Raw genomic sequence first — 25,379 nt, forward strand, 5'->3', positions numbered from 1 at the left:
TAACTAGAAGTTTCATTCTGGGTGAGCTTCTGGTCTGAGCTGGTTTGAAGTTACTGGGCTTGTATTTAGGCTTGGTGTAGACAGGAACCAGAACCTAGACCCATCAGACGACACAGTCAGACATTAAGGGTAAAGAGTGGATTTCATGATAAAGTCTGAAGTGGAGGAAATCCTTGAGTCGAAGTTAAACCGTTTAAGAAAGAAACTGAATAATTCAGCCAGAACGTCCGACCACCTGCTGCTCCATCTATATTTCACATGCCACCATCAACTCAGCCCACATCCAGAGCCTGACATCAGGACGGGACGTCAGTACGATCCGTCAGAACAGAGTCCGACCTGCGTCGCAGCCCCATCCTCACCTGAAGCTCCTGGTGCCACAGCTGGGAGAACAGGTAGACTTTTTGATTCTGAGTTTGAAACGAACCAGAAACTTTAAAACAAGTCCTTAGAACCACTGGGTCCAGACCAGAACATCCAGATGTTCTGATGTTCTGCTTCACAGTATCAAGTTACAAATATCTTCTGAAACATAACGTCTTTTTTTCATGAAGTCCTGTATTTTTCACTCTTTTGGTTTCATTTCTGATCTATGCTGATGTTTTGGTTAGCATCAGATCAGTTAAATGTTTTCTGCTGATTCAGCTACAAATCTCAAACTGAGCTGAAACAAACTCCATCAGAACCAGGCCTTAAATGTTAGTGGAGCTCCTGGAAAACAAACATCAAGAGATGCAAATCATTTTTACAGCAAACAGCAGGAAAGTCTCAAAATTATAATAGAAGCAAAGAAATAAGTTTTGAGGGCAGAAAATGTTAAAAACTGTCAAGACATTGAATTTTTAGAGGTTTTTATTCTAGTTCAGATGAGGAAAAATCTGATCAGTTAAGGTGGAAGTATTCATGTTCAAACCATTAATACAACATTTTGTGATTTTAGCCTTCAGTCTTCACAAAGCGTTTCATTTCAGTTGATATGGAAAAGATGCAGACAGGAAGTCTGCCAGGTTCAGATGAGCAAACAGGATGTTTTAGATTATTGTTTCTGCGCCCATCAACAATAAGAAATCAGAAGGTCGTATCACAAAACACCATCAACACATTTCTGTTCCAGAGTCCTCTTGTCCCCCCCCCCCCCCCACACACACACACACACCCACACACACACGCCACCTTCATCCTGCTGTTCCTCTTTCTCAGCTTAAGCCTCCCCGGCTCGGTAATGTCCTGCTTTTATTGTAAATCTATACTGTTAATCTGGGCGGCTCTGATTGGACGCCCGGACCGATCAATGTGCTGCGATTGCTGGGACGGGTCCACAGGGACCGATCCTCTCTCCTCTGGGACCAACACACACAAACTGTGTCTGAAAGTTAAAGCTTTAAATTTGACATTTACTGTTCACACAACCAGGAAGGTTTTATCTGATAATGCTCATAAAAAGATGTTTTACAGCCACAAAACGACTCACGATCAGGCATCAGAACCAGACCTGAATGAACCCAGAGCTCTGCTGGTTTTGTCCACCAGTGGGTCCTCCTCCTATTTCCATACTGACCAAAAAATGACCAGATTACTGGACCTGCACCAGAGGACCAAACAAGAACCAAATCAAGACTGAAACCAAGTGACTAGAACCGAGTAGCAGGACTGAAACTGGACTAACCCGATCTTAAACTGAATCAGAACCTGACTATAGAGCTCCTGTTCACCAGTGAATTATTAAAAACTTCCAGGTTTGGTGGAACAGATTATATCCCGTTAATCTGGTCTCAGTCAGAAACGAGGACGTTCTGAATGGCCTCTGAGGCTCAAACACACAAAGCATGTAAATCTGCAGCATTAAGCATCAGCTGTCTTTTATAAAGCTTCACTTCCACATAAATAACAGCCCTGATGCAGGAAATAAAAGCAGTTTGCTGCCTTCAGTAAACTAAAATACAGCCTTGAATTTATGCACCAACTGAAACTTCTGCCTGCAAAAACAATAAAAGAAAGAAAAGCCGTCACAGGTAAACTTTATCTGAGCTCCTGTTTCCTCCTGAATCGCCTCCTTAAATCAAAGATTCTCCCGCAGCCTCGCTAGTGTTTCAGCTCCCACGAGACGATAAAGCATCCGAACTGCAGACGGAGAAGCTGCGCAGGAGTTTCTCTCAGCAAATGATGATAAATTCTTAAAGTGGCCAGAAAACCACTGAAATAAAAGCTCTCCTCCATCTTTGTTTCTAGCTTTTATTACAGACCAAAAACCTTCCCGGCTAGGATCAAAGGGGAGAACAACTGCATCTGAAGTGTTGGAAAAAGGAAGGGGCTGATGGGAAATGTAGTTTTTCTATTACAAGGCCAAGCTTGAAACTTTCAACCCTAATAATAATGAACTCTACTTATTCTAACACGCAAAACATTCACGCTAACCTGCTGATCCTTTTGTTCTTTTTTACCTGATGAAGAATAAATCAGTAAGGCCAACAAGACGATCCCAGATCAGATTCAATTCGAACTACAGAAAAATAATCGACTGATGTGACTAGAGTCTACTTAAACCAGGATGCAGAAACAAACCACTCTGCCACTCAGCTCCACGTGGTGATGCATCTATGGAAGTTTAAGCCTTCACTTCAAAATGAAGTCATCGTGATTTGGATTATTTTCTGGTGTTTTGGGGTTTGGACAGTTTTGAGTTGTGTTTATTATTTAAATCCTGTTCTTTAGTTGACCTAACTTCCCGTCATACTGTGTAACGTCAGTGTCGTGGTTTGTTGCTGATAGTTCTTCTTGTCTGTGTCAATTTCCCTCAAAAACTCCTCAGTTCTGTTTCAATTCTTCATTTTACTCCCTCTTCTAAACCACTTTGGATCTAGGTTCATCCTTTCTTTTTGTCTGGGTGGGAATGATCCAAAACCTTTTTGCTGAACTCCAACATGATAACATAAACTTCACTCGACTGTTTAATCTGAAATATGATAAAACACTTGAATATGTCTCATTGTGACGGTGTGAATATCGTGTCATCAGGACATAATATCCTGGACGATTCTAAGAGAAAACAAATGGATTTGTCTGGTTATCTGGTTCTGAACTGGAAACATGTATGAATTTATTCATCATAATAACATCAGTTCTCCTGAGATTATGTCATCTCCTTCCTATGTGTATCTAAAACTATCCGACTCGATCTGCTGAGAGATCCTCGACGTTCTCCATCAACTCTTCTGTCTGAAATTCCTTAAAGTCCAGATTAAGATTTTGGAGGATCTGCTCTGAGTGTCGTCTTTGTTCTTCAGGCTTATGAGTGTGAAGCTGCTGCTGTGTGAAGGTCAAAGGTCACTACATCACCCTAAACTCACCTCTCAGTGCTTGTATCACAGATTCAAATGGTTTTGGAGGATTGAGCCGTGCCACAGGGGGTCACGGCCTGCATGTAAGGCTCTGCCATTAAAGCAGAGGTGATGGTCAGGAAACAGAGGGGGGAGGGGCCAGCGACAAGGAAGAGGTGCGCTCTGGGTAATTAGAGCCCAGCCTCCTCATTCGTTTTGACATTCTGTGGCAATTTATTGCCCCGCTCGGGCAACTTGGCCACCCATCTAATTGCAATATTAGGGTGTAATAACGGTGGAGTTACGGTGATCCGTCAGCGCAGCATTCTGCTGCCTCGGCAGGATTTTGGCCATTAACCGGCAAACGGAGGAAACAAAGCGACCTCTGAGTGGAGCATCAGCACACATTTATATTCACACACACACACACACACACACACACACACACACACACACACACACACACACACAGTCAGTGGTCCCTCTAGCTGATGTTTCAGAAGTAAAAAACTGTCTGCAGACATTCCCTTGTCATCTGAAAGTAAAAGCTCCGTTCGTCACCTTCATGAAGGATTCTTTAGGCTCCATGAGGAGGAATTAACCCGATTATCAGCTGATCATCCTAAAACCAAACTGTCTGATAAATGTTCCACAGCTGCAAACATCAACTAACCGTCTGAAACCTTTAAGCTTGAGGGAGCGTCGAGGTCGCAACAGAATCATGACGGATGTTAAAGTTCCTCCCATCATCACAGGTGATGATGGTGTGAGGAGAATGAACGAAGATCCAAAGATCAGAATGTGAGGAGCAGCAGAAAGACGAGCTTTGCTTTACTAAAGCAAGGCGTGAATTCTGAGCTTTAAACCGCGTTACTGTAGCTGCTTAAACACAGCATTTGCATGATGGGTCACTAAAAACACGACAGTCTGTGTGTGTGTGTGTGTGTGTGTGTGTGTGTGTGTGTGTGTGTGTGTGTGTGTGTGTGTGTGTGTGTGTGTGTGTGTGTGTGTGTGTGTGTGTGTGTGTGTGTGTGTGATCTGTAATAAATCTTTGCATTTCTTAACAGGCTCTAAAATGCAGTGAAACAGCCAAAGCAGAAGTAAATCACCAGCAGACGACTGACAGTGTGTCCACACAAATACGTCTGTGTGTCCATTAATGTGCTGACAATAACTGTGTGTGTGTGTGTGTGTGTGTGTGTGTGCGTGCGTGCGTGCGTGCGTGCGTGCGTGTGTGTGTGTGTGTGTGTGTGTGTGTCCAGGGATGGCGGACTACTATCAGCATTGTGTTGTATCCTAATCAGAGCAGTCCAGTCCACAGATCCAACAAGGGACCAGTAATAGGGCTGCAACAAACGATTATTTGGATAATCGATTAATCGGATGGGATCTCGACACGATTAATCGATTAATCGGATTACATAGGGACATTTTTAAAAACTGCTAGGGAAACGTTATTTTTCTCCTTCCTTCACTTTATTAAACACATTATTAGAAAACAGTTCAATAGCAGAAAAACAACATGCCATCACCTAAATTTTCTTATAAGGTGTATAGACAGAGACCCTAAGCTACACCTATCTGTGACCTAAAATGCTTGGTCCAAGTTAAACAGCTTAAGGGCATTTCTCATCTGTTTTGTTTGATCTCATCTGTTGACATTTATTATAACTGGGGATGTCAAACAACTAATTTTTAAATGTAATCAAACATAGGCTGTGAATTAATCAAAATTAATCACTATTTCCAAAAATGACTGAAAAATACCAAATAAAATAAAAGTAAAAGAATGCCATCCTCCTTGCGATGATGCCCTGGGCAACTGCCATAAAGTCACATCAAGAAATGCTGCTGATCATTCCAATGATCCCAAATAGACTCACATTAGGCCACATGAAAGCAACTGAACCCAAAAATATATTAACCAGTATACTGTATAACCTGCACTCTCACACAACACGCCTGCTGCAACAGTTAGGACTCCTCCCTCCCTTTTAAAAGCGTCTTCGCTTCTGAGGACATTGTGGTTGTAAAGCCACATGTTAGTAGTCTGGCCCCGGTGTGATCAACCAGTTTCTGCAGGAATGTGACGGCGGAACCGGTTCGCAGCGGCACAAGTCCTCCCCCCCCCCACCCCCCACCCCCCCCACCACCCGCCTATCTAATAGCGTCGCGCTTACAATTTTATAGACTTTTTTTAAGAGCTTAGGGCATGTCTAGCCTGTGTAATAATCCGGGGCTTGGGTGAATCACTTTTGAAAAGTTTTTAACTTACCCGGACACAGAGCTCTCTCCTGCCTCGCTGATGATTCTGACATGCTTGCGTTTAAGACGCTGCATCATCACTGCAGCACTCCCGTGCCATGCTAAGTCTGACCTACAAACGTTGCATGTCTTCGCCTGATTTAACTGAAAATGCTCCCAAACTTCAGAAGTTTTTACTTTTTTGGGGTCTCGCTGCTTCTGCCATGTTCCTCTTACAAACACCTGCCGGCTCTCCACCGGTATGCGCACAACGACGGGCGGGAGGGGAGGGGGCTTTCGGAAGAGTTGCGCAACACAACGAATCGATGACGCAATTCGTTGCCAACGCTTTTAGTAATCGATTTTCATCGAATTTATCGATTCGTTGTTGCAGCCCTAACCAGTAACCAACAGGAAGTTCAGCTGCAGCTTTTCTAGGAAAGAAAAAGCACTCAGACTAACACAATGCTGACCTCAGAGGTCATCTAGGTTCAAAGTTCACATGGAGGAAAGGTGACAGAACAGTGAAGAGAAAAGGGATTCAGAAGAGAATTGGAAGCTAGAGGACGACGTTGTCTTTGTTCCAGTAAAAAACCAAGCTGCAGCATTCTGAGCCAGTGGAACCAGACCAATAAGGGTGCTCTTCAATAGCCCAGCTGGGATGTTATGAAAGCATGAATTATTACGTTCCAAACAAAAAATGTATATGAATTAGTTTATCATAAGGTTGCACCATTTCAGCTCTTTGTAACAACCTAACATTGTGTTTAGTTTCCGACACATGATGAACTGTTTGACCCAAAAAGAAGAGGGACCTGGGATTCCAGGTGTGTTATAAGGAGTGATGTGTTTATCCTCAGTCAGCTGATTAGATGATGATGGTGTTCTTGATCCAACATCAAGCAGAACATTTTTACTTTGTATTTTTACTGGCTGTGCTTTTATTGTGAAACACTGGCTCTGCTGAGTCCATCTCATGTGTGACAAAACACATTGAGAGGTGGCAAAATCCCTAAAAACACCCATCAGACACACACACAGTCCCCTGGAGGTGAGAGGTCGGTGCACCTTGTGAGTGGGTTTCTGGCATGTATGAACATGTGAGCACCGTGTGTGTTTCCTCCTATTTCTGTGTGCTATGAAGTGTGGATCACCTGCGTTTGTGTGTTCTGGCTAAGGTCCAAATGCATCTCTAACGAGCCAACATGGACCCGGTCCCGACCCACTCCGTCCTGCCCCCCGACCTCCTCTGAGGTCACCAACTCCCACGGCTGACACCCAGCCAATCACAGCCGGGCGCTGTGACAGACAGCCGCTGACTCCAAGGACAGCGTGGGTGGGGGTGAGAGAGGGGGAGGCCGTTGATGAAGGACTGTGATGCTGATGTTCAGCAGTATCTGGTTGGTTGTGAATTTACAGCTCCCTTTGAGCAACGGCTGAAGGTCTTTATGTGACATTGGATCAAAAATGCATCGTTTTAAATTATTTGAGTTGCAGCAGAACATTTGGAGCTCCAAGGTTCTGTTCAGATTAATAAAACCAGTTTTAACTCTTTAATGTCTGCACTGGAAAACAAAACAAAAAAATGGAGGTTTTGTTTTTACATTCTTTTATTTAATTGAGGAAAATTATCAAATAATAGAACATAATGTTATAACATTTACTACTTTTATTCAACGATACCAGTGTTTTTAATCATTTTAATTCATGAGTTGTCAGTCACGTCCTGTGTCTTAGATAAAGTTGTCCAGACTTTTGGGGATGTGTGCCACTATGATTGGATTTTTCTTAATTAAAAATATCTGCTTAATGAAAGTCAACATTTTAATAGAATGAACACATTTGCTTTTTGTACTGAAGAATCTGCAAATCTCTATAGCTGCCAGACATAAAAAAGGGTCTTTATGTTTGCCTTTAAAAATAAAAGCATCAGATTTCCTTGATTTCATGGGTTGATTGTTTTCAACTTTCTTGGTCTACAAAATAAAGTTGAATCTATTAACAGGAGCAATAATGACACCTGTGTCACTCTTATTTCAGTAATCTTAACTGTGTTTATTCAAGTTTAGGAAAAGTTCTCCCAGGTCAGCTTATCAGCAAATGTCAGCGTGTGTTTGTACCTAAGTGGTTAAATCATAAAATCTCATTAGAAACAACAAACATGATTATAAAATACTATTGTTTTAGGTTTGTACTCAAACGTTTTCAATTTGAAGAAAATTTTTATTTATCTGCATTATTTTAGGCCTCATATTCGTAATAATCGGGGCTCTTTTTGACACTCCTGAGATTCTGGGACTAAGACGTGTTCCAAAATGTCAACCGGCTGGTCAAACAGTCAAACGGAACAGGTGAGTTTAAAACACTCAAGACTTAAACCTTTCTGAATCCTCGGAAAGTCCTGAAACCTAAAAGTTAGTTCCAGAAGTTGAAACTGATCTGATCAGAAACTGCAGAATGGAAATGTTGTCTTGTTGGTGGTGTTGATTAAACCGTTCACACAGACGAGCCTCGTGTCGGAAGCAAAAGGTGAGAAAGAAGTGAGACGCCAGCAAACAGAAAAGGCAGGAAGAAACAAAGAAAGCAGAATGATGCCAGCTGTGCAGACAGCAGCTGGATGAAATCACCACCCAACGCTTTACATGCATCAATATTCACTTTTTAATTATTCTCCAACACCGCTTTGAGTCACTTCTGTGAAACACACCTGCTCGCAGGTTCAGGAACCAGAACATGATCCAAATCTTTCAACAGCCTCTTTATGTTCTGGACATTCTCCAGCTTTCCTTAGGAAACAGGGAATCCCTACTCACGCCGAAGGTTCCACCTCAGTCACTTAAACCAATAAAACTTGTAAAGTAATGGTTGAGAAAAGTTGAGTTGTTTCACTGTTTTATCTGAGGGAACGTTGACCTGCAGGTCACACTGATCCTAGTAGAAACAAAATAACTCCCATCTGCTGAAGAAGATGGTGAGGATCTGATCCAAACATTCAGCAGAACCTCAGAAATGCAACCTCCAACAGGAAAGTGATGGAGGAGGTGAACAAATTCACAGAGGATCAGCCAAGACCTACAGGTGTGTCTGAATGTACTACGATCACCTGTAGCAAAACTTTAACTCATCACCTCTTCATCCCTCTGATAAAACTAAAGATTACAATAATAACAGGGCAAACGACTCTGGACAGAACCCTGAACCTGGCTGAGACCAGGTGACTCCCTACCTGTCAATGATGACGGGGTCAGACGGGGTCTCGTTGCGGTTTCCACAGCTCTTCTTGTCGCAGCACCGACTGTGGGAGGAGAAGGAGGAGAACATTAATCAGCTTTAAGCAAACCCGGATGTGATTGGTGGATCTGCTTCACCTTTACCTGCTAAACAGGTGTTCTAAATGTGTTTAGAAAAAGTAAATCAGACTTGTAGCAATGTCATCATACTCAAATATCAGGAGGACAACCACACACACACACACACACACACACACACACCGGACCCACAGCTGGGCGAGACTCAAAAGTGGCATCGTAGACTCCTACAGACACACTTTTTCTTGTGTGAAACTGAAGTTTTTGCAGCCCTGAGTTCTGCCTGAAGCCACAGATGTCAAGGCAAGTGAGGCCACTCACACAACACTAGAGCAAAATACAACAGGAGAAGATAAAAATATATGAAGCTAAATGTGAACACGATGAATGAAAGATAAAGAAAAGAAAAAGTATTCATTCCAGATGAAAAGAGTCAGACTTGGACAAGGACTGATCTGGACTCAACAGGAGGGCCAAATGATCTGGCCAGAGTGCCTGTGAGGCAAAACCCAGGGTAAAGCAAAGCTCTTATCAAATAACCAGTTATAAAAACCTACAGCAGAAACGTTAACCCCGCAGTAACTTAAATGTTTCAAAGGGACGAGCTTTAGTAGAGCTTTCACCGGTTTATTAAAACTCCTTCAGAGGAAAATGTTCTGCTTCAAGCCTCAGAGGAAACATTCACATCTACAGCCTCCAACCAGACAGAAATGTTCAGAAATTTGTCTAAATTAATTTATAATGCTGCACATCAGAGAGCCTCAAGTTTTCCGTAATGCAGATGTGAAATGTGACAGGAGCGATCCATCTGTTATTAATAATAATGACACCATCTCATTTTCTGCCTATAATCCTCTGACAAGCTGCCTGGCACAATAAGTCCACGTCTTTCTGTTTCATTGTATTAGCACAGCCGGGGTCATTAACATTTCTTCCGGTATTTTTTAAAAATTCATCATATTGCATCTGACCCGTGACGTTCAATTACGCTCCAGTATTCGCCCCATGCTGTTCTGAATCAAATTGCCATTTGACAAACAAGCATCAAAACGAGGCTGCGAATGCCAAATGAGATGCTTTATGAATCATTTATCGCACCGTTTGATCTCTAAGTAGAGAAAAATCATAAAATAAGAGCTGTGTTTGTGTCTGCGCACGTGTGTACGTGTGACTGTTGCCACAAACGCGCCACAATAATTTATTCCCCCAGCTACTTGGAACCATTAATGAAAGTTCCAGGAGACCAATTAGCATTGGAAACCCACTGGTGCTGCTCTGGTGACAACCTCCTCCAAACTGCCAAAGAAGTGTTATAAACAAACTGGACCCCAGGAGCACTGCTGGGGCCCCTCCAGGGACCCGGGGCCCCTTTCCAAAGACAAAAACAAACCTTGGCTGAGCGTCCACAATACCGCCCTAATGACGTTTCCCCCCGGGCCTGAACAGGCTAACACCACGGCCGGCTAATGGCTGAGAGGAACAACACACAACCCACGAGCCTCAACGAGAGAGAGAGAGAGAGAGAGAGAGAGAGAGAGAGAGAGAGAGAGAGAGAGAGAGAGAGAGAGAGAGAGAGAGAGAGAGAGAGAGAGAGAGAGAGAGAGAGAGAGAGAGAGAGAGAGAGAGAGAGAGAGAGAGAGAGAGAGAGAGAGAGAGAGAGAGAGAGAGAGAGAGAGAGAGAGAGAGAGAGAGAGAGAGAGAGAGAAGTGTGTGAGAGTCCACCTCAAAATAAAACAAACTGGGCTGTGGTGCTGTCAGTCATCTGGTGGAGAGATGTCGTCAGAGGTAGGGTTGTCACGGTATGAAAATTTAACCTCACGGTTATTGTGACCAAAATTATCACGGTTTTCGGTATTATCGCGGTATTTTTTAAACGGTGTTGCATATGTTCAGAAAGCATTGATAGTCCTGTTCCACACAAACTGAAATAGTTTAGAAAAGGTTTAACAGTGTTTATTAAACCTAAAATAACACAAAGCCTTAGCAAAAGTGCAACTTTTCACAAGTAAAGGAACAAATAGCTTATTTTTCTGGAACGTGTTACAGTAGTCAGTGCAGGTTTAAATTATACAAATCCAAACATTCAAAACATAAACAATATGTAAACAAATCAAAGAAACACCACTTGTTTTCTCATATACTTGTTTTCTTCATTATCAAAATGAAAATCTAAAACTCCAGTCCACACTTGACTTGAGCACTGTACAAGTCAACCTTAAAAAATATGTATTTAAAATAAATAGCCTCTTTAAACAAATTACTAAAATAACTACTACACTATGTAATCAAATCCAAATGTCCAAGTATAAATGGCATTGAATAAGTAAACAAATCAATGACAAGGAACTAATTGTATATTTCTCTTCATCATCAACAAATAAGATGCTTCATCCAGCAACAGGGTGTCCGTGACACGGTTTAAATGCTGGCAGAGGACGCTGCGGCTGCAGTATATAGTGACTCGTTGCATTCTCCCTCAACCAAAAGTCCTCACGTCATGCATTTAAGCTAAAATGCTAATGTTAACTTACCTTGCACTGGCTGTAGAGACGTGGGTGATGGTCACGCAGATGTGCCATTAGATTCGAAGTGTTGCTGCCTTTTGCAGACACTTGTTTCCTGCACGTTCTGCAAACGGGATAGCCGTCTTCTATTAACTGTCCCTCAGCATTTTTCAGAAATCCAAAATATGCCCATACTTCCGATTTAGTCTTCTTTGAGGGCTGATGGATGTCCTGGGCGCTGCCGTCTCCTCCTTCGGCCATTATTTCAGCTTCAAAGTTTTGGTGCCGTTGCAAACTAAAAAGTGCGTGTGCGCGCCGCGGGAACTTCAGCTGAAGCGACGGTGGCTGGTAAGGGTCACCGCGCCTAAACCGTGGCCACGGTAAACCCACCGAGATAATTTAGTTTATTAAAAACTGGACGGTTATTTTTATTGTCAACTTTTTTACCGGGGTTTACCGCTATACCGGTTACCGTGACAACCCTAGTCAGAGGTTTCTGATGCAGAGAAAACAGTTATTTATGCCCAAAGTAATTCAGCCTGTGGAGCCCGTTTTGACCTCCACCAGATGTTCTGAACCTCCACTGGGCTGCTTGAGCCTCTCACGACCCGCCCAGGCCTACAGTGGGCTGACCAAGTCTTCACAAAAGTCTCCAACAAACTGTCTGAGCTTCTAACAGGCCATCCAAGCCTCCAATGGGCCTTCTGAATCTTCAATGAGCCATCCAAGACTCCAACAGGTTGCTTGCTCCAGTGCCCATTGGGCCTCCAGCCCATCCACTGGGCCACTCATTTTGCCACCAGACTGTTGGAGCATCATCACTGCCACACTCAGAGGTTACCAGGAGTTCGACCCATTTGAAGCTCAGAAAAAGTGTTTTCCAAAACCCACTGGAGCGTCACACACAGAGACAAACTGGAGCATTGGTTAAAAGATGGTGGCGTGCAACGATGCTTGAATCACAGTAACCAGAAGAAAGTGAGCGAGACCACCAGCTCACTTTCAGACGGCAAGTGCTGAAATTACCCGAAGGCCTCAAATGCTTCGGCAGCAGCCTGATGTCTCTCTGCAGCCAATGGCGTCCTGGAATGCCGCCTTCCTCTCTGTGAGCGTCACAGCAGGTTTTTACCCCTGCTGCCTGGAGCCTGGCAGCAAATCCAGGCAAGGAGAGTCATCCAGAACCAGAGAGCCTCCAGGAGCCTGCAGGCAGCGCCACTATGGCAGCCTGGTGTCTGCCGCCATGCCCACTTGCAGCTTTATGAGTGGAGGTTTAGAAAATCAGCAGTTTAACAATGAATAATGTTCCAGAGTGATGCAATAATGAGACCACAAATATCTGCAAGCAGCATCCAACTCTCACTAGAATCAAGAACCAGAGCTGGTTCTGAAAGATCCAAACCAAACACTGAAGAAAACAGCAAATGGAAAGTAAACAAACGTGTTTTATTTAACTTATTGAAAAATAAAAACAGAACAGGCTAAAAGCTAATAAATCTGAATTCTAACACCAAACAGTCAGCAAATAAGGGAAATCCGTCAGAACAAAGGCAGGGACACCAGGAACAGGTGGACAACAGGTGAGGGGGAATCAGACTGGACTACTAACAGAAACAGGTCTCTAGTAAATAAAACACTTCATATATTAAATATAAATAATAAAACCAAATGTATCCCAAATAACACATGAACTCACAGAAACTACTGGCCCGTCCACAAAGTCTGCAAAAATGTCCGGTGAGAAACATTTCTTGCACCGTTTTCTGTCCTACTAACTATAAAGTCTGATCAAAAGAATTTGAGCTCTGCTATAATTAGAATTACTGCAGAAACCTGTAAACAGTTGTTGTCCCAACAGGACTAATATTTGGTACCCCTCAGAGGGGTCTCACTCTTCAGGAACATTCATCCATCTTTAATCAATTACTCCTCAGAAGAATGGTGGTGAGGGTAACCCCGGCTTTCCACAGGAGCCGTCAGCAGCACGTTACTGCAGCAGCACGTCATAGCTGCTGATAGGAACCGCTGTGGTCAACAGAACCTTTTCCACCGGAGCCGTCAGCAGCGCGAGTCGGCCGCGTCTCAGGAGCAGCATGTTGCGGCCTTTACGCGCCGATTCTATTTTCTATGCGCGACGCCTCTGAAACGGGTCAAGTTCGACATTTTTGGGGAAGGAAAGACAGGAAATCGGACGCGGAAATGGAGAAGCTCTCGAGATTTTCAGAATAAAGAACGTACTGCCTTCCGGTTGCTTTACTTTTAAAAAACGTTACTAACTGTGCGGCCCCGTGAGAAGTTATCATCTAGCTAGCGGTCTCCTTTGTTTTTCAGGTCCGTATTGGCGATTATAAAACGGACAGAACATAAAACACAAACCATGTTGTAATTTTCTCCTGCTTGTTGTTGTGTTTACTGACGAAGTCACTCGTGTGACTTCGTGCCCTGTCGGTGACAGCTGCTCCCCTGCTGCTTCGCATCTCGTGGGAAGGGCCAAGCAGCAGCTAGACGTGCTGCTGCAGTAACGTGCTGCTGACGGCTCCCGTGGAAACCCGGGGTTAGGGTTAGGATTTGAATGGTGGTGAGCTCCAGCAGATCTGGAGAGGGCTGGGGGACGCCCTGTATAGGTCGCCATTCCATCACAGAGGCAAGCAACCAGTCACACACAGTCACACCTACACACAACGTAGAGTCCCCTATTAATCAGATACTCACTCTTTTAGGACTGTGGGAGAAAACTGGAGTACCTGGAGAAAATCCACACATGCAATGTTTCCTGAAGCTCAAAAACTCCCAACTGAAAGTTCAAAACCCTCTGGAAGGTGTAGGAACATCCCAGTGATTACAGTTGGCTGGAGAAGCCTCTTGTCCTCTTCAGGGTTTCTGCAGACTCACCGAGTCGTTTTTCATTCTGTTCAGAATTTTATTTAACACCACTTTCATCATTGTTATGTGCAGCATGAGATCGATGCACTCGAAAAGCTTGGGATGACGGGGCCTTGAATCATTGATCAAGTGCATGAATTCCTGGCATTTATATCATATTTTGTTGGTCTTTCCAAGCTCCATCCAACAATAATCCAAATTATTACCATTAATGAATCATTATAAACAACATGGTTCTGCATAGCCTGCAGGATGAGAATCGATAAATGGATGGAGACTCAACTAAAAAAGTAACATTTTCAGGTCTTAAAGAGACCGTTTCAGTTGTGAAAGATGAAACTAAAATATGAAGAAAACAAAACTGAGGTTGTCAACACAAGAGAAATTCACTTCAGCTAATTTAAACCATCATTAAGCTCCAGCGAGCTGCTCCTCCACCTGTAAAAGCTCAAACAGCTGCTACACCCAAAGGCGTGCTATCCAGGTAGCCAACCCAACCGAGACACCCATAAAAATGTCCTCACTGGGGACAGAGAGACAGAGGGTGGACCAATCCCTCACTCATTAGCAGATGGAAACAACATCCATCAGGGACAGAGCTGCTTAATAACCTCACTCAGTCATGTAATGACTGTGCCTCACACAGACAGATGGACATGAGACAGATATACAGAGAGAGACAAAGACAAGTGGAGGGGCGTTGGAAGAGAAGCACGATACACACAGCTGATTGGAAGAACCCGAAGATCAAGTCAACACGCTACCAGAGTCTAACTTCACCGACACTTCCTGTTTGAAAAATGTGTCTAAAGGAGGCGTCACCTGGCAGATCGAGAGATGGCCACTGAGGCAGTGACTGACAGCATGCCCATTCATTTATTAAAGTGAATCACTTAAAGCCTCAGTGTGTGATATTTTTACCTGTTTACTATCAAAATCTGTGTTTCCAGTTCACAAACTTGTCCTTTTTCACTAATATTTCTCACCAACATCAATTCTAAATATTCCTCTCAACTTGAAATGATATATTTTCATACACATAAACTGTGGTCGACGCTCCAAGGTCATCCACCATCTTAAAATACAGTAGCGGTTTAGGGACATACGAGCTCCACGTTACCCGTTTGGACTATGACTGTAACCTGAAAGAACCAGCAGAAGGCATCAGCACGCCCTGGAAGCATGAAGTCTGCTAATTCAACTAAGAAATAGAAAAGAATAGCTACACCATTGCTGCACTTGTTAGTTTGAATAAAAAAAACTAATAAATCAAAAGACACATAAAATACTTTGCCGCGTCTCCCCCTGCTCTAGCTGTGGCTAACTAGTAGCTTGTGACGTCCAGCCAGTGATTGCTCCATATCCATATAAGCTGGTAGCAGCAGCCAGTTTGTTTACATCGAGCGCACCATGAGCCGAAACGGGTGTTGTGGGAAAATTATGTTCCCCTGACATATTCTGTTTCCCTCAGGCAGTCAAAAGCAAATATTTCCAAATCCACTGAACATATTGTCCATTATGAGGACTAAACTACCTCAGATAAAAGATGGTTAAACTGAGTGAGATTACATCTTTTTACATAACTTTTAAAAATGATAAATAAGCTTGCTGCAAAAGAGTGAACAAGAGTGTTTTTACTGTATCTTTTTTATTGTTTTTAGGAGAAAATACAGATAAAAAAATCACAAGCATAACATTATTACATTACATTACATCATTTTATCGTAAACGTCTATCGCAAATGTTGTGAAAATAGCCTGAAGAGCGATCTCCCGACACAGGGTGACAGAATATTTCAGGGGAACACAATTTCTCACAACACCTGACCTCACGGCTGATGTCACCCCTCCTCCGTGTGTGAATTGGGACAGCTTCAAGAAAAGAACTAGCTTGCTTCCTTCAGAACTGGTAGGTTGATAAACAGTCATAATTATAAATACTCAAGAGGTCGAGTAGCTTGTTTAAAGCTTTGTGTGGGTTAGGCTACACAGGTTGGGAACTGATTATACAGTCAAACTCAAGAGTGAGCCACCGTAGCTGCAATACTTTCTCTGAACTGCATGGCGCTAAAGAGTCACATTTTTTCATCCTGATTTCAAGGGATTTCACACATGGGGCCTTTAATAAATGACAGAAATCATTGTTGTTGGACGCATGACAACCCTGTTTGTCTTCTTCCATGGTGTGGACTGTCCCGTTGACTGTTTCCTGTTGTAATGAATATGTCATTGCTCTGATTGGTCCTAGCACTGTCCAATTGCATGCAAGACTGTTGGGTAGACAATCGTAGATTTCGCCCCTATGAGTGAGCTGTTTCAATGGTTCGTGAACAGACTATATATTTACATATTTAGGACAGCCTGCCAGGCTAGGCTCTTTAACTCTGGAATAAAGCCATGATTATGTTGAGTTATTCTCCCATAAACCTGTCACCAATAAATAAGCACTGAGATGCAAAGTGGAGGTCAGCCAGGTTTGTGTTGAGATGACAACTTCATGAATAAAATCAGCTCTGGTTAGCATGCTAAGCTAATGACCTAACTTGTCACAGTTCTGTCAGTAATGATTTGGTTTGTTGCCCTGAACAGACCCGTGTGCATCGTCAACAAGTTGGAATTACAATGTTGCGCTGTTTTTTATTTGTTTACCATTATTATGGAATTGTTGTTCTTTCCCCTCTTTTCATTTAAATGCCTTTACCGGAGAGAGGGAACTCTACTGGCACATCAGAACCCACAAAGATTTCTTTCCGTAGCAGCCACAGCTTCACAGCCAGTCTTTGACCAAGTGAAACCAGTTTAGTTTCAATAGTAACCGCTTTGTAGAATAGAGCAAAATAGATTTTATTAATCCCACAGTGGGGAGATTAACTCGGTACAACAGCACAAACACTTAGAGAAAAGGAAGAAAAAAATAATAATAAGATTACAGGTAAACACAAAAAGGCAATAAGCTATTATTGTAACCTTCACCCGCTAAAAACAATAAATAAAATGGAAACTTGGGTTTCCAGAACTTTAAAACAGTTTAGTGGCATGACCCACAGAGATACCACTTTAGTTCATCTGAAAACCTGTTTAACATCACAAGGCTTGAATTGGATAACCAGATGTAAGTTTTATTTTCTGGTCAGAATGTGTAGAAACTAACGGCCACAGCTCAAACTGAGACCTGAGATTCTTCAGTGAGTTTGTGTGTGTCCCATTTTCACCCAGAACACACACATATACGATTTCACTCCTCGGTCTGAACCAGTAAAACCATTAACTCACAGACAACAGCAGAGACACGTAGGGCAGGAAACGTGTTGATTGGTGTGATGAACGGCAAACCAACAGCTGCTCGCTTCTCTCTTGTCCAGACACACAAAAAACACACAACTACAAACACGTGCTCCCCCTCCTGATTCCATTTCTGAAATGTTTTACTGCAGTTTAAACATCACCAGATGAAATGTTACTATCCACATCACTTCATGTTTAACATCTTCATCCTCTAAAGATCAGACAAGTTCCACATTTACCCAATTCAGTTAAAGCATTTAAATATAAAACCAAACATCTCATTTGCAACCTAACACACACACACACACACACACACACACACACACACACACACACACACACATACACACACACACACACACAACAGGAGCAAATACACACCAGACCTAATACCACACGCTATCAGAGCTGATAGAGCTTTTACCTGCACATGATCTCATGGGTCAGCAGGACGCGACACATCTCGGGGTTCTTGTCCTGACCTTCGTACAAGATGGGCTGGTGGGACAGAAACAAAATGCTCAAACATTCTGACCCCAAAACAACATTTACACTCAAAAACATTCTGCAGGTTCAGTCCAGTCAGCCCATCATTATAAAATCAAACCAGAACGGTAATAATTAAACCCAGTTTGATCTCAGTATAGAAACCTCAACCAATTCAGTGTGTGTGGACTAGTTTAGATGTGAAAGTGTTTCCTGCACACATAAACCATGTTGGAAAACCGTTTTACTCGATGAGCCAGTTTATTACCCATGAGTTTTAAACTGAGATTAAAAAAAACCTTCTATAGACTAACTATACCAGTTTACAGAAGCAACGATCCAGTTATAAACTGGGATTAACAAGTTAGTAGTTTAAACACAAGATAACTGATTTGATCTACTTGAATACATTTAAAACCAGACGGAGAGCACTTGAGATGGATTCCCTGTGTTGAAACTGCCTTCTGTATATAACTAACTGTGTAACTGAAAAATGTTGTGACTGTATCTTTTGCTGCCTCTTGGCCAGGACCCCCAGAAAAATGAGGTTTTTAATCTCAATGGGAAATTCCTGGTTAAATAAAAAAACAAACAAACAAATAAATAAATAGATTAATTAATAACAGTTAAAAGTTAAATGAGATTACACATGGATTACTGCACAAACCGGTGGGAGTGCTCACGTTCAGGATCATGGACTTTAGCTACCCGACATCCTGGGACTATTTGAATTTAGAATAATCTATTTAAAAGGGACAGTATGTTAATGAACATCTGCATCAAATACAGATGTAAACGTGATGGAGTCAGAAGGAATGCTAATAGTCATCTGTGGTCCCTTCAGTTAGTACAGGTCCTCACAAAGAGACTGAAATAAATGAGTGTGTGGTTTCTGTAATACTCTGGTGACTTTAAATGAACTCCACTAAAAGCATGTGTGTGTGTGTGTGTGTGTGTGTGTGTGTGTGTGTGTGTGTGTGTGTGTGTGTGTGTGTGTTTCCAAAGCCCTCCTCCTCTTTTCCTGCTCTGACCCACCACTATATCATCTACCTTCATAGTAAAAACAGACCTCGACTTTACACACACACACACACACACACACACACACACACACACACACACACACACACACACACACACACACACACACACACACACACACACACACCCCTGAGGGACAATACTTTTAGGATAACGACCACTTCTGCATTATTGATCCTGATCCGGGCTCCTCTGAATTAAAGCGCTCCGGTTTGACCAGGAGGGATGCGGATTGCATCAGGGATACACACACACACACACACACACACACACACACACACACACACACACACACACACACACACACACACACACACACACACACCCCTGAGGGACAATACTTTTAGGATAACGACCACTTCTGCATTATTGATCCTGATCCGGGCTCCTCTGAATTAAAGCGCTCCGGTTTGACCAGGAGGGATGCGGATTGCATCAGGGATACACACACACACACACACACACACACACACACACACAAAACCCTTACACTCTACACAATTTGTAGATTTTCTGGTCGATATTTATACATCATCTTTCCTCATCTACAAGTCCCATGAGTGTGTGTGTGTGTGTGTGTGTGTGTGTGTGTGTGTGTGTGTGTGTGTGTGTGTGTGTGTGTGTGTGTGTGTGTGTGTGTGTGTGTGTGTGTGTGTCCACCTTCATGCTTGTTTGCAGGTTAAGCCCATTATTTCCAGGACTTGGTCCAGTTATTGAGATATTTTTCTACTTTTGGACATTTTGAATAATAAAAAGATACATTTTCTATGATCTGAGAGCTCAGGCAGCAATAAAACTTGTACTTTCATTTTTGAAGTACTTTTGTTCTACATTTATCAGAAGTTGAAGGTGCAGTCAGTTTTATAAACGTCATAGTTAATACTTTAGGCAAATTTGCAGGAAAAGCTGAAATTAAAAAAAAGCGTTCATCAGTGCTGCAGGCTTTTTCTCTAAATAGTTAAATTTTTCCCAAATGAACTTGTGTACTTGTGTAAAGATGATGGTGACTATAAACACGTAGACATGCATCCTAAACCTAATGTCAGTTCAGCAGTCTTTCTGAGGAATTTAAAAACAGTGTTGGAGAAAAATAAGAATATTCTGCAAAGAACTTAGAGAAAGTTTCAGAAGATAAAGGCATTCCCAAAAAACACACAGGATCTTGTGAGGAAACAGTTTTAAAAAATTAAATAATATTTATTACCCCTAAATTTTATAAACCCCTCTTCCTTTTAACACTTTATGGTTTATTTTTAAAACCTGGAAATGTCAAAATTAGAACGTCTAGCTGAGAGAAAAAGGAGCACTTTGGAAAAGTTGTTGATAATTTTACAAGAATTCTAGTTTCAGTGAACATTCTGAAGGTTTCAGTAAAAAGCAACGAGAACATTTAAAACTAGACTCATCTTGGACACAACTGGACAGTTTTTAAACTTTATTGTAATTCCTGGTGTAAGCAGGTGTTGATATTTGTTTATTTCTCAGAACATGTTTGCTCCACCTCCATAAAAGCTGATCCCCCCCCCCCCCCCCTCCAGCAGAGACGGCGGCGCTGCTCGGTCCGATCTGCATTAATGTGGCGAGGCTGCTGACAGGCGCTCGGCGGGACCTTATCGATCCGAGGGGACTCCAGCCGACCCGCCTGTCAGGTCCGACTGCAGACCGATGGGGTGTCATGTAGGAGGTGAAGGTGGAGAGCAGAGTGTGTGTTTGTCATGGTGAAGGAGGAGGAGGAGGTGTCAGGATTATTGTCTCCAGTGTGCCGTCGCGGTGCCGCGTTAGGGCCTATTGATCGGCTGGCGCTTTGTAGAAGAGCTGCTCACTAATCGATCGGTGACATGCCAACGGGCCGAGCTGTGTGTGTCAGCCGTGACTGAGCTTAACACGTTTAGAGATCATTTGTGTTGTGTGTTAGCTGATCTCAGAACAGTTCTTCATCCCTCAAGCCCAAGTCCTGTGTTAATATTCTCTAGTAGGTGATCTGTGGCATTAATAACATATTTGTTACCTTTCGATACACTAGCAGCAAACTAAATCTGTTCAAATCTCACTTAACAAGATCCAGGATCCAAATAAAACATAAAAATAAAAAAAAAATCTTTGGAAAATGTTCATGTGTGCAAGTTCTCAGCTAGTGAACACAGAGTGTTCTGGTTGACCGATGCTGAAAAAAATATCCTGACGCTAACGTTTCTGAGTGATGGACTCGAGGAAAAAGAAGGCTGGGAGGTCGAATTGACTGGAATTTTGAAATATTTGTGGATTTTTGTTGGCAGAGAAGCCTTTCACAGGTTGAAATCCCACACGGAGGTTCTGAGTGAGTGAAAACCGGAAAGGTGGGAGGAATTGGAGGGAGCTGGAGACCAGGTTACACTGGATGGAAAGGAAAACACATCAGGGCTGCCGAAGTATAGGAAAGTAATGAGGAGGTGGAGGTCCAGGTCTACAAATGTTAAAAGGAAGTGGAGCTGCGAGTGAAAGGAGGCTTAAGTTTGAAGGGAAGTTCAAAGGTTAACAGAAGACCTGTAACGGCAGGTCTGACTGGAGTTTTAATCACATCACACAAAAACACATTCTGAGTCTGTAAAAAAAAAAAAAACCTGAGTTTGTCAAATAATAAGACTGAATTTTTTTCAACAGACTGAGGAATTGGAATAGTTTTAAAATTAACAAGTGTAGTTCCCGACTTGCACGGCTCTGTAACTGTGTTTTACAGTTTTCTGCTCCAAATCTGTGAACAGATGTTCACTAAAGCGCCACTGTTTTTGTAGCATCTTGGTGGAACTTCACACATTTATTTCTTTCAACCTGACCAAATTAAATTTCATGCAGATTTCATTCACGGGGTGATAAAACTTGATTTACAGCTGAAAACTGTGAAATGCTTCTTGAACACTTCTCTACAGCTCAGTCATTTTAAGACTAATTTGAACTGATGTTGTTGGACCTTGGCTGCTCTTTTCATGCTTGAGTTGTAGGTTTATTCTTTAATGTGTGCACAAACACACACACAGCTGAAATGCACTGGGTCAAATTAATTTACTGCAAACAGGAATGCATGTGTAAAGCCTAGAGCATCCGTAACCTGTAAATATGAATCCACAACACTAATTTTATTACTATTCTACTCTCATCTTCATTACAAAGCTCTGTTATTATTTATTACTTATTCTGCTTCACAGTTTATTAATGTGTTTACTCCACAGATTGCTTCTTTATTACCTAATTTCCTCCTTATTACTGTTTTTCTTTTATTATACATTTTATATAGTGCTCATTCATATTGCTACCAGTGACTCTGAGAGCCACCAATAAGCTTTGATATTATTCTGCTACAAAGATAAAAACACAAAGCATTTCATACTTTTCATTTTTAAGGAACATTTCAGCCATCCTGAAGTTTGTTTCTGTGTAAAAATCATAAATAATTGCAATTTACCTGGTGTAGAAAGCTTTTTGAACAGACTCATGTTGAGGAAATAAAGTGTGCTAAGCTAGTCTGAGCTAAGGGCTAGTCCAAACCTGTGAGTATACCTATTACTATACGTGTTAGTGAACCTGTGAGTATACCTATTACTATACCTGTTAGTGAACCTGTGAGTATACCTATTGCTATAACTGTTAGTGAACCTGTGAGTATACCTATTACTATACCTGTTAGTGAACCTGTGAGTATACCTATTGCTATACCTGTTAGTGAACCTGTGAGTATACCTATTACTATACCTGTTAGTGAACCTGTGAGTATACCTATTGCTATACCTGTTAGTGAACCTGCGAGTATACCTATTGCTATACCTGTTAGTGAACCTGTGAGTATACCTATTGCTATACCTGTTAGTGAACCTGTGAGTATACCTATTGCTATAACTGTTAGTGAACCTGTGAGTATACCTATTACTATACCTGTTAGTGAACCTGTGAGTATACCTATTGCTATAACTGTTAGTAAACCTGTGAGTATACCTATTACTATACCTGTTAGTGAACCTGTGAGTATACCTATTGCTATAACTGTTAGTGAACCTGTGAGTATACCTATTGCTATAACTGTTAGTGAACCTGTAAGTATACCTATTGCTATACATGTTAGTGAACCTGTGAGTATACTTATTGCTATACACGTTAGTGAACCTGTAAGTATACCTATTGCTATACATGTTAGTGAACCTGTGAGTATACCTATTGCTATACATGTTAGTGAACCTGTGAGTATACCTATTGCTATACATGTTCGTGAAACTGTGAGTATATCTATTAGTATATATGTTAGTGAAAATTGAGTATACTTAAAGGTATACTTATGAGTGAACCTATGATTGTACCTTGTGGTATTCCTGTAAGTATACCTGTTAGTTAACATGTCTGTATACCTGTCATTATACCAGTGAGTAAACCTGTAGTTGTGTGAAATATAGACAGGCTTCAGCTTTTGTCTTACCTGTTTGGTCATGGAGTCAATGAGCCGGACATACAGGTCCTGTTCTGTCCTGATGCCTGAAAAATACAAGCGGTCAAAAAACTCAGACTAATGGAACAATAACAGAACATACACAGCTCGCTACATAACATGCATACATGCATTGGTCTGTTATGCTAATTTGCTCTCAGTATGAAAAAAAAAACCCTTTACAAAAGAAGTGACTCCTAATAATGTGCTGTAAATGAATTGTGATATTATTTATGTGCTGGTCGTGTGTTCGTGTCATCCCCCACCCTTTGCTAACACAAACATTAGTGCTGCAGCAGAGCTGTTTATTATTCATGGGCGGGCCGCCTCTAACTGCCGAGTGCCTCTCTGCCCCCCGCTGCTGTCTTCCTCCAGGAGAACAAGGAACCCTCATTCTCAGACAAATTAAATATCAATCAGGACTGCTTGTCTTTTATTAGCTATGCATTCGGGCGTAAATGTGACACAAACACAACATGAGGTGGAGGAAGAAGATTGCGTGGAACACCTGTTAGCGGCGCAGCAGCTCTAATTGTACTGGATGCTGTGGGTTTTTGCACTCTTGTTTCTTGGGCTGTTTCCTCGCAGCTTCTTCTGGATTCTAATTGACATGATTCACACCTCCGTCTGCTGCCTAAATGGCGGCTATCCGTCCCGCTTGCAGATGAGGTCAATTACCTCCGTACGATGCTAATCTGACGCTCCATATTAGAGTGATTTATTCCCCTCTGGTAAAAAAACGCTCTTTTATGTCCCACTTTATCTGGTGCTTCTGCAGGGGTCTAAGAGCATTAGGGCTGGACCCAAGCCAGCACAAAGCCGAGCTGTGTGTTTCCAATCAACCCAGGAACCCCACCACCATGTCGATGGACAAACCAGAGCCCAGGTCTGTCACAGATTCCAGATGTCTGTGACGCTGATAATGAGAAACTTTTTCCAGACTAAAAACTACACAGCTGAGTTAAACTTCTCGTTTGGTGAGGTGACCTTTATTACGTATTCTAAATCATCCGACTGCAGACCAGCTCAGAGCGCCTCACCTGGGGAAACGGCCATCATTAACTTACCTTCATCCATTCAGGCTGCAAATATGAGCTGCTTAAAAAAAGGCTTCATGTAGGTTTAATGTCAACTGATCCAAAGAAAAAAAAATCCAACAACTGGATTAAGTTTGGGTTTCCAGGGCACAGGGAGTACAATGTAACACAAACTAGAATGTCAGCAAGTTCTGCAAACAACAAAACAGGTTTTGGATTTTCAAATCTCACTAAAAACAAAAACAATTAATGTTTTATTGGTTTTTGAAATGCTGGCTAGGCTTCAAGATGGTCATTACGGAAAAAAAAATCATGATTCCAACAGATATCCAACATCATCTTGAAGAAAAGTGCACTGATGTCCAAGAAAGAGTTGTGGTCTTAAAGGTTTCCCAAAGTAATTCTGGTCCATGTGGTTCTGGGGATAAATTAGGGCTGTGGATTAAGTTCTGTATGAGGGGTCGTAGATCATGATGGTCTAACTTAAGACTTGCTACCTGGTCCTTTACTCAGTGGCACTTCGCCAAATTGATTGAATAGTTTTATGAGGTTCGGCTCTGAAAAGAAATCTGAAAATCTCAGACATCCTGGATCCTCTGAATGTTCCTGATCATCTTTGATCCTCAAGACTCAGACTGAACTGGATCCTGATTCCAGACCTAATCAGGTGCTTTTCTTTTTCTAACTTCATTAACAGCCTGTAACTCATAATTTCTCTCTGGACTGTGTCAGAATACCTGATGCATAGTTAATAAAATAAATTTCTTCCATCCATTAGCTACCCATCTGCTTCCGCTTATCTGGGGTCAGGATGTGAGGGCAGCTGCC

General features: G+C 42.1%; 1 protein-coding gene across 6 annotated transcripts in view; it reads right to left on the reverse strand.

The window, feature by feature from the left end:
- LOC107380922 (transcription factor COE3) overlaps positions 1-25,379 on the reverse strand; it is a 130,973-nt gene that overhangs the window by 77,813 nt on the left and 27,781 nt on the right. For all 6 annotated transcript variants that reach the window (XM_015952364.3, XM_015952360.3, XM_015952352.3 and 3 more), the window contains 3 exons: positions 23,506-23,561; positions 17,962-18,035; positions 8,788-8,856 (listed from right to left, as the gene is read on the reverse strand). In XM_015952364.3, coding sequence (XP_015807850.1) covers positions 8,788-8,856; positions 17,962-18,035; positions 23,506-23,561 — 199 coding nt within the window. The remainder of the gene's footprint in view (positions 1-8,787; positions 8,857-17,961; positions 18,036-23,505; positions 23,562-25,379) is intronic.

The sequence above is a fragment of the Nothobranchius furzeri genome, chromosome 1 (genome assembly GCF_043380555.1).
Source record: "Nothobranchius furzeri strain GRZ-AD chromosome 1, NfurGRZ-RIMD1, whole genome shotgun sequence".
NCBI lineage: Eukaryota > Metazoa > Chordata > Actinopteri > Cyprinodontiformes > Nothobranchiidae > Nothobranchius > Nothobranchius furzeri.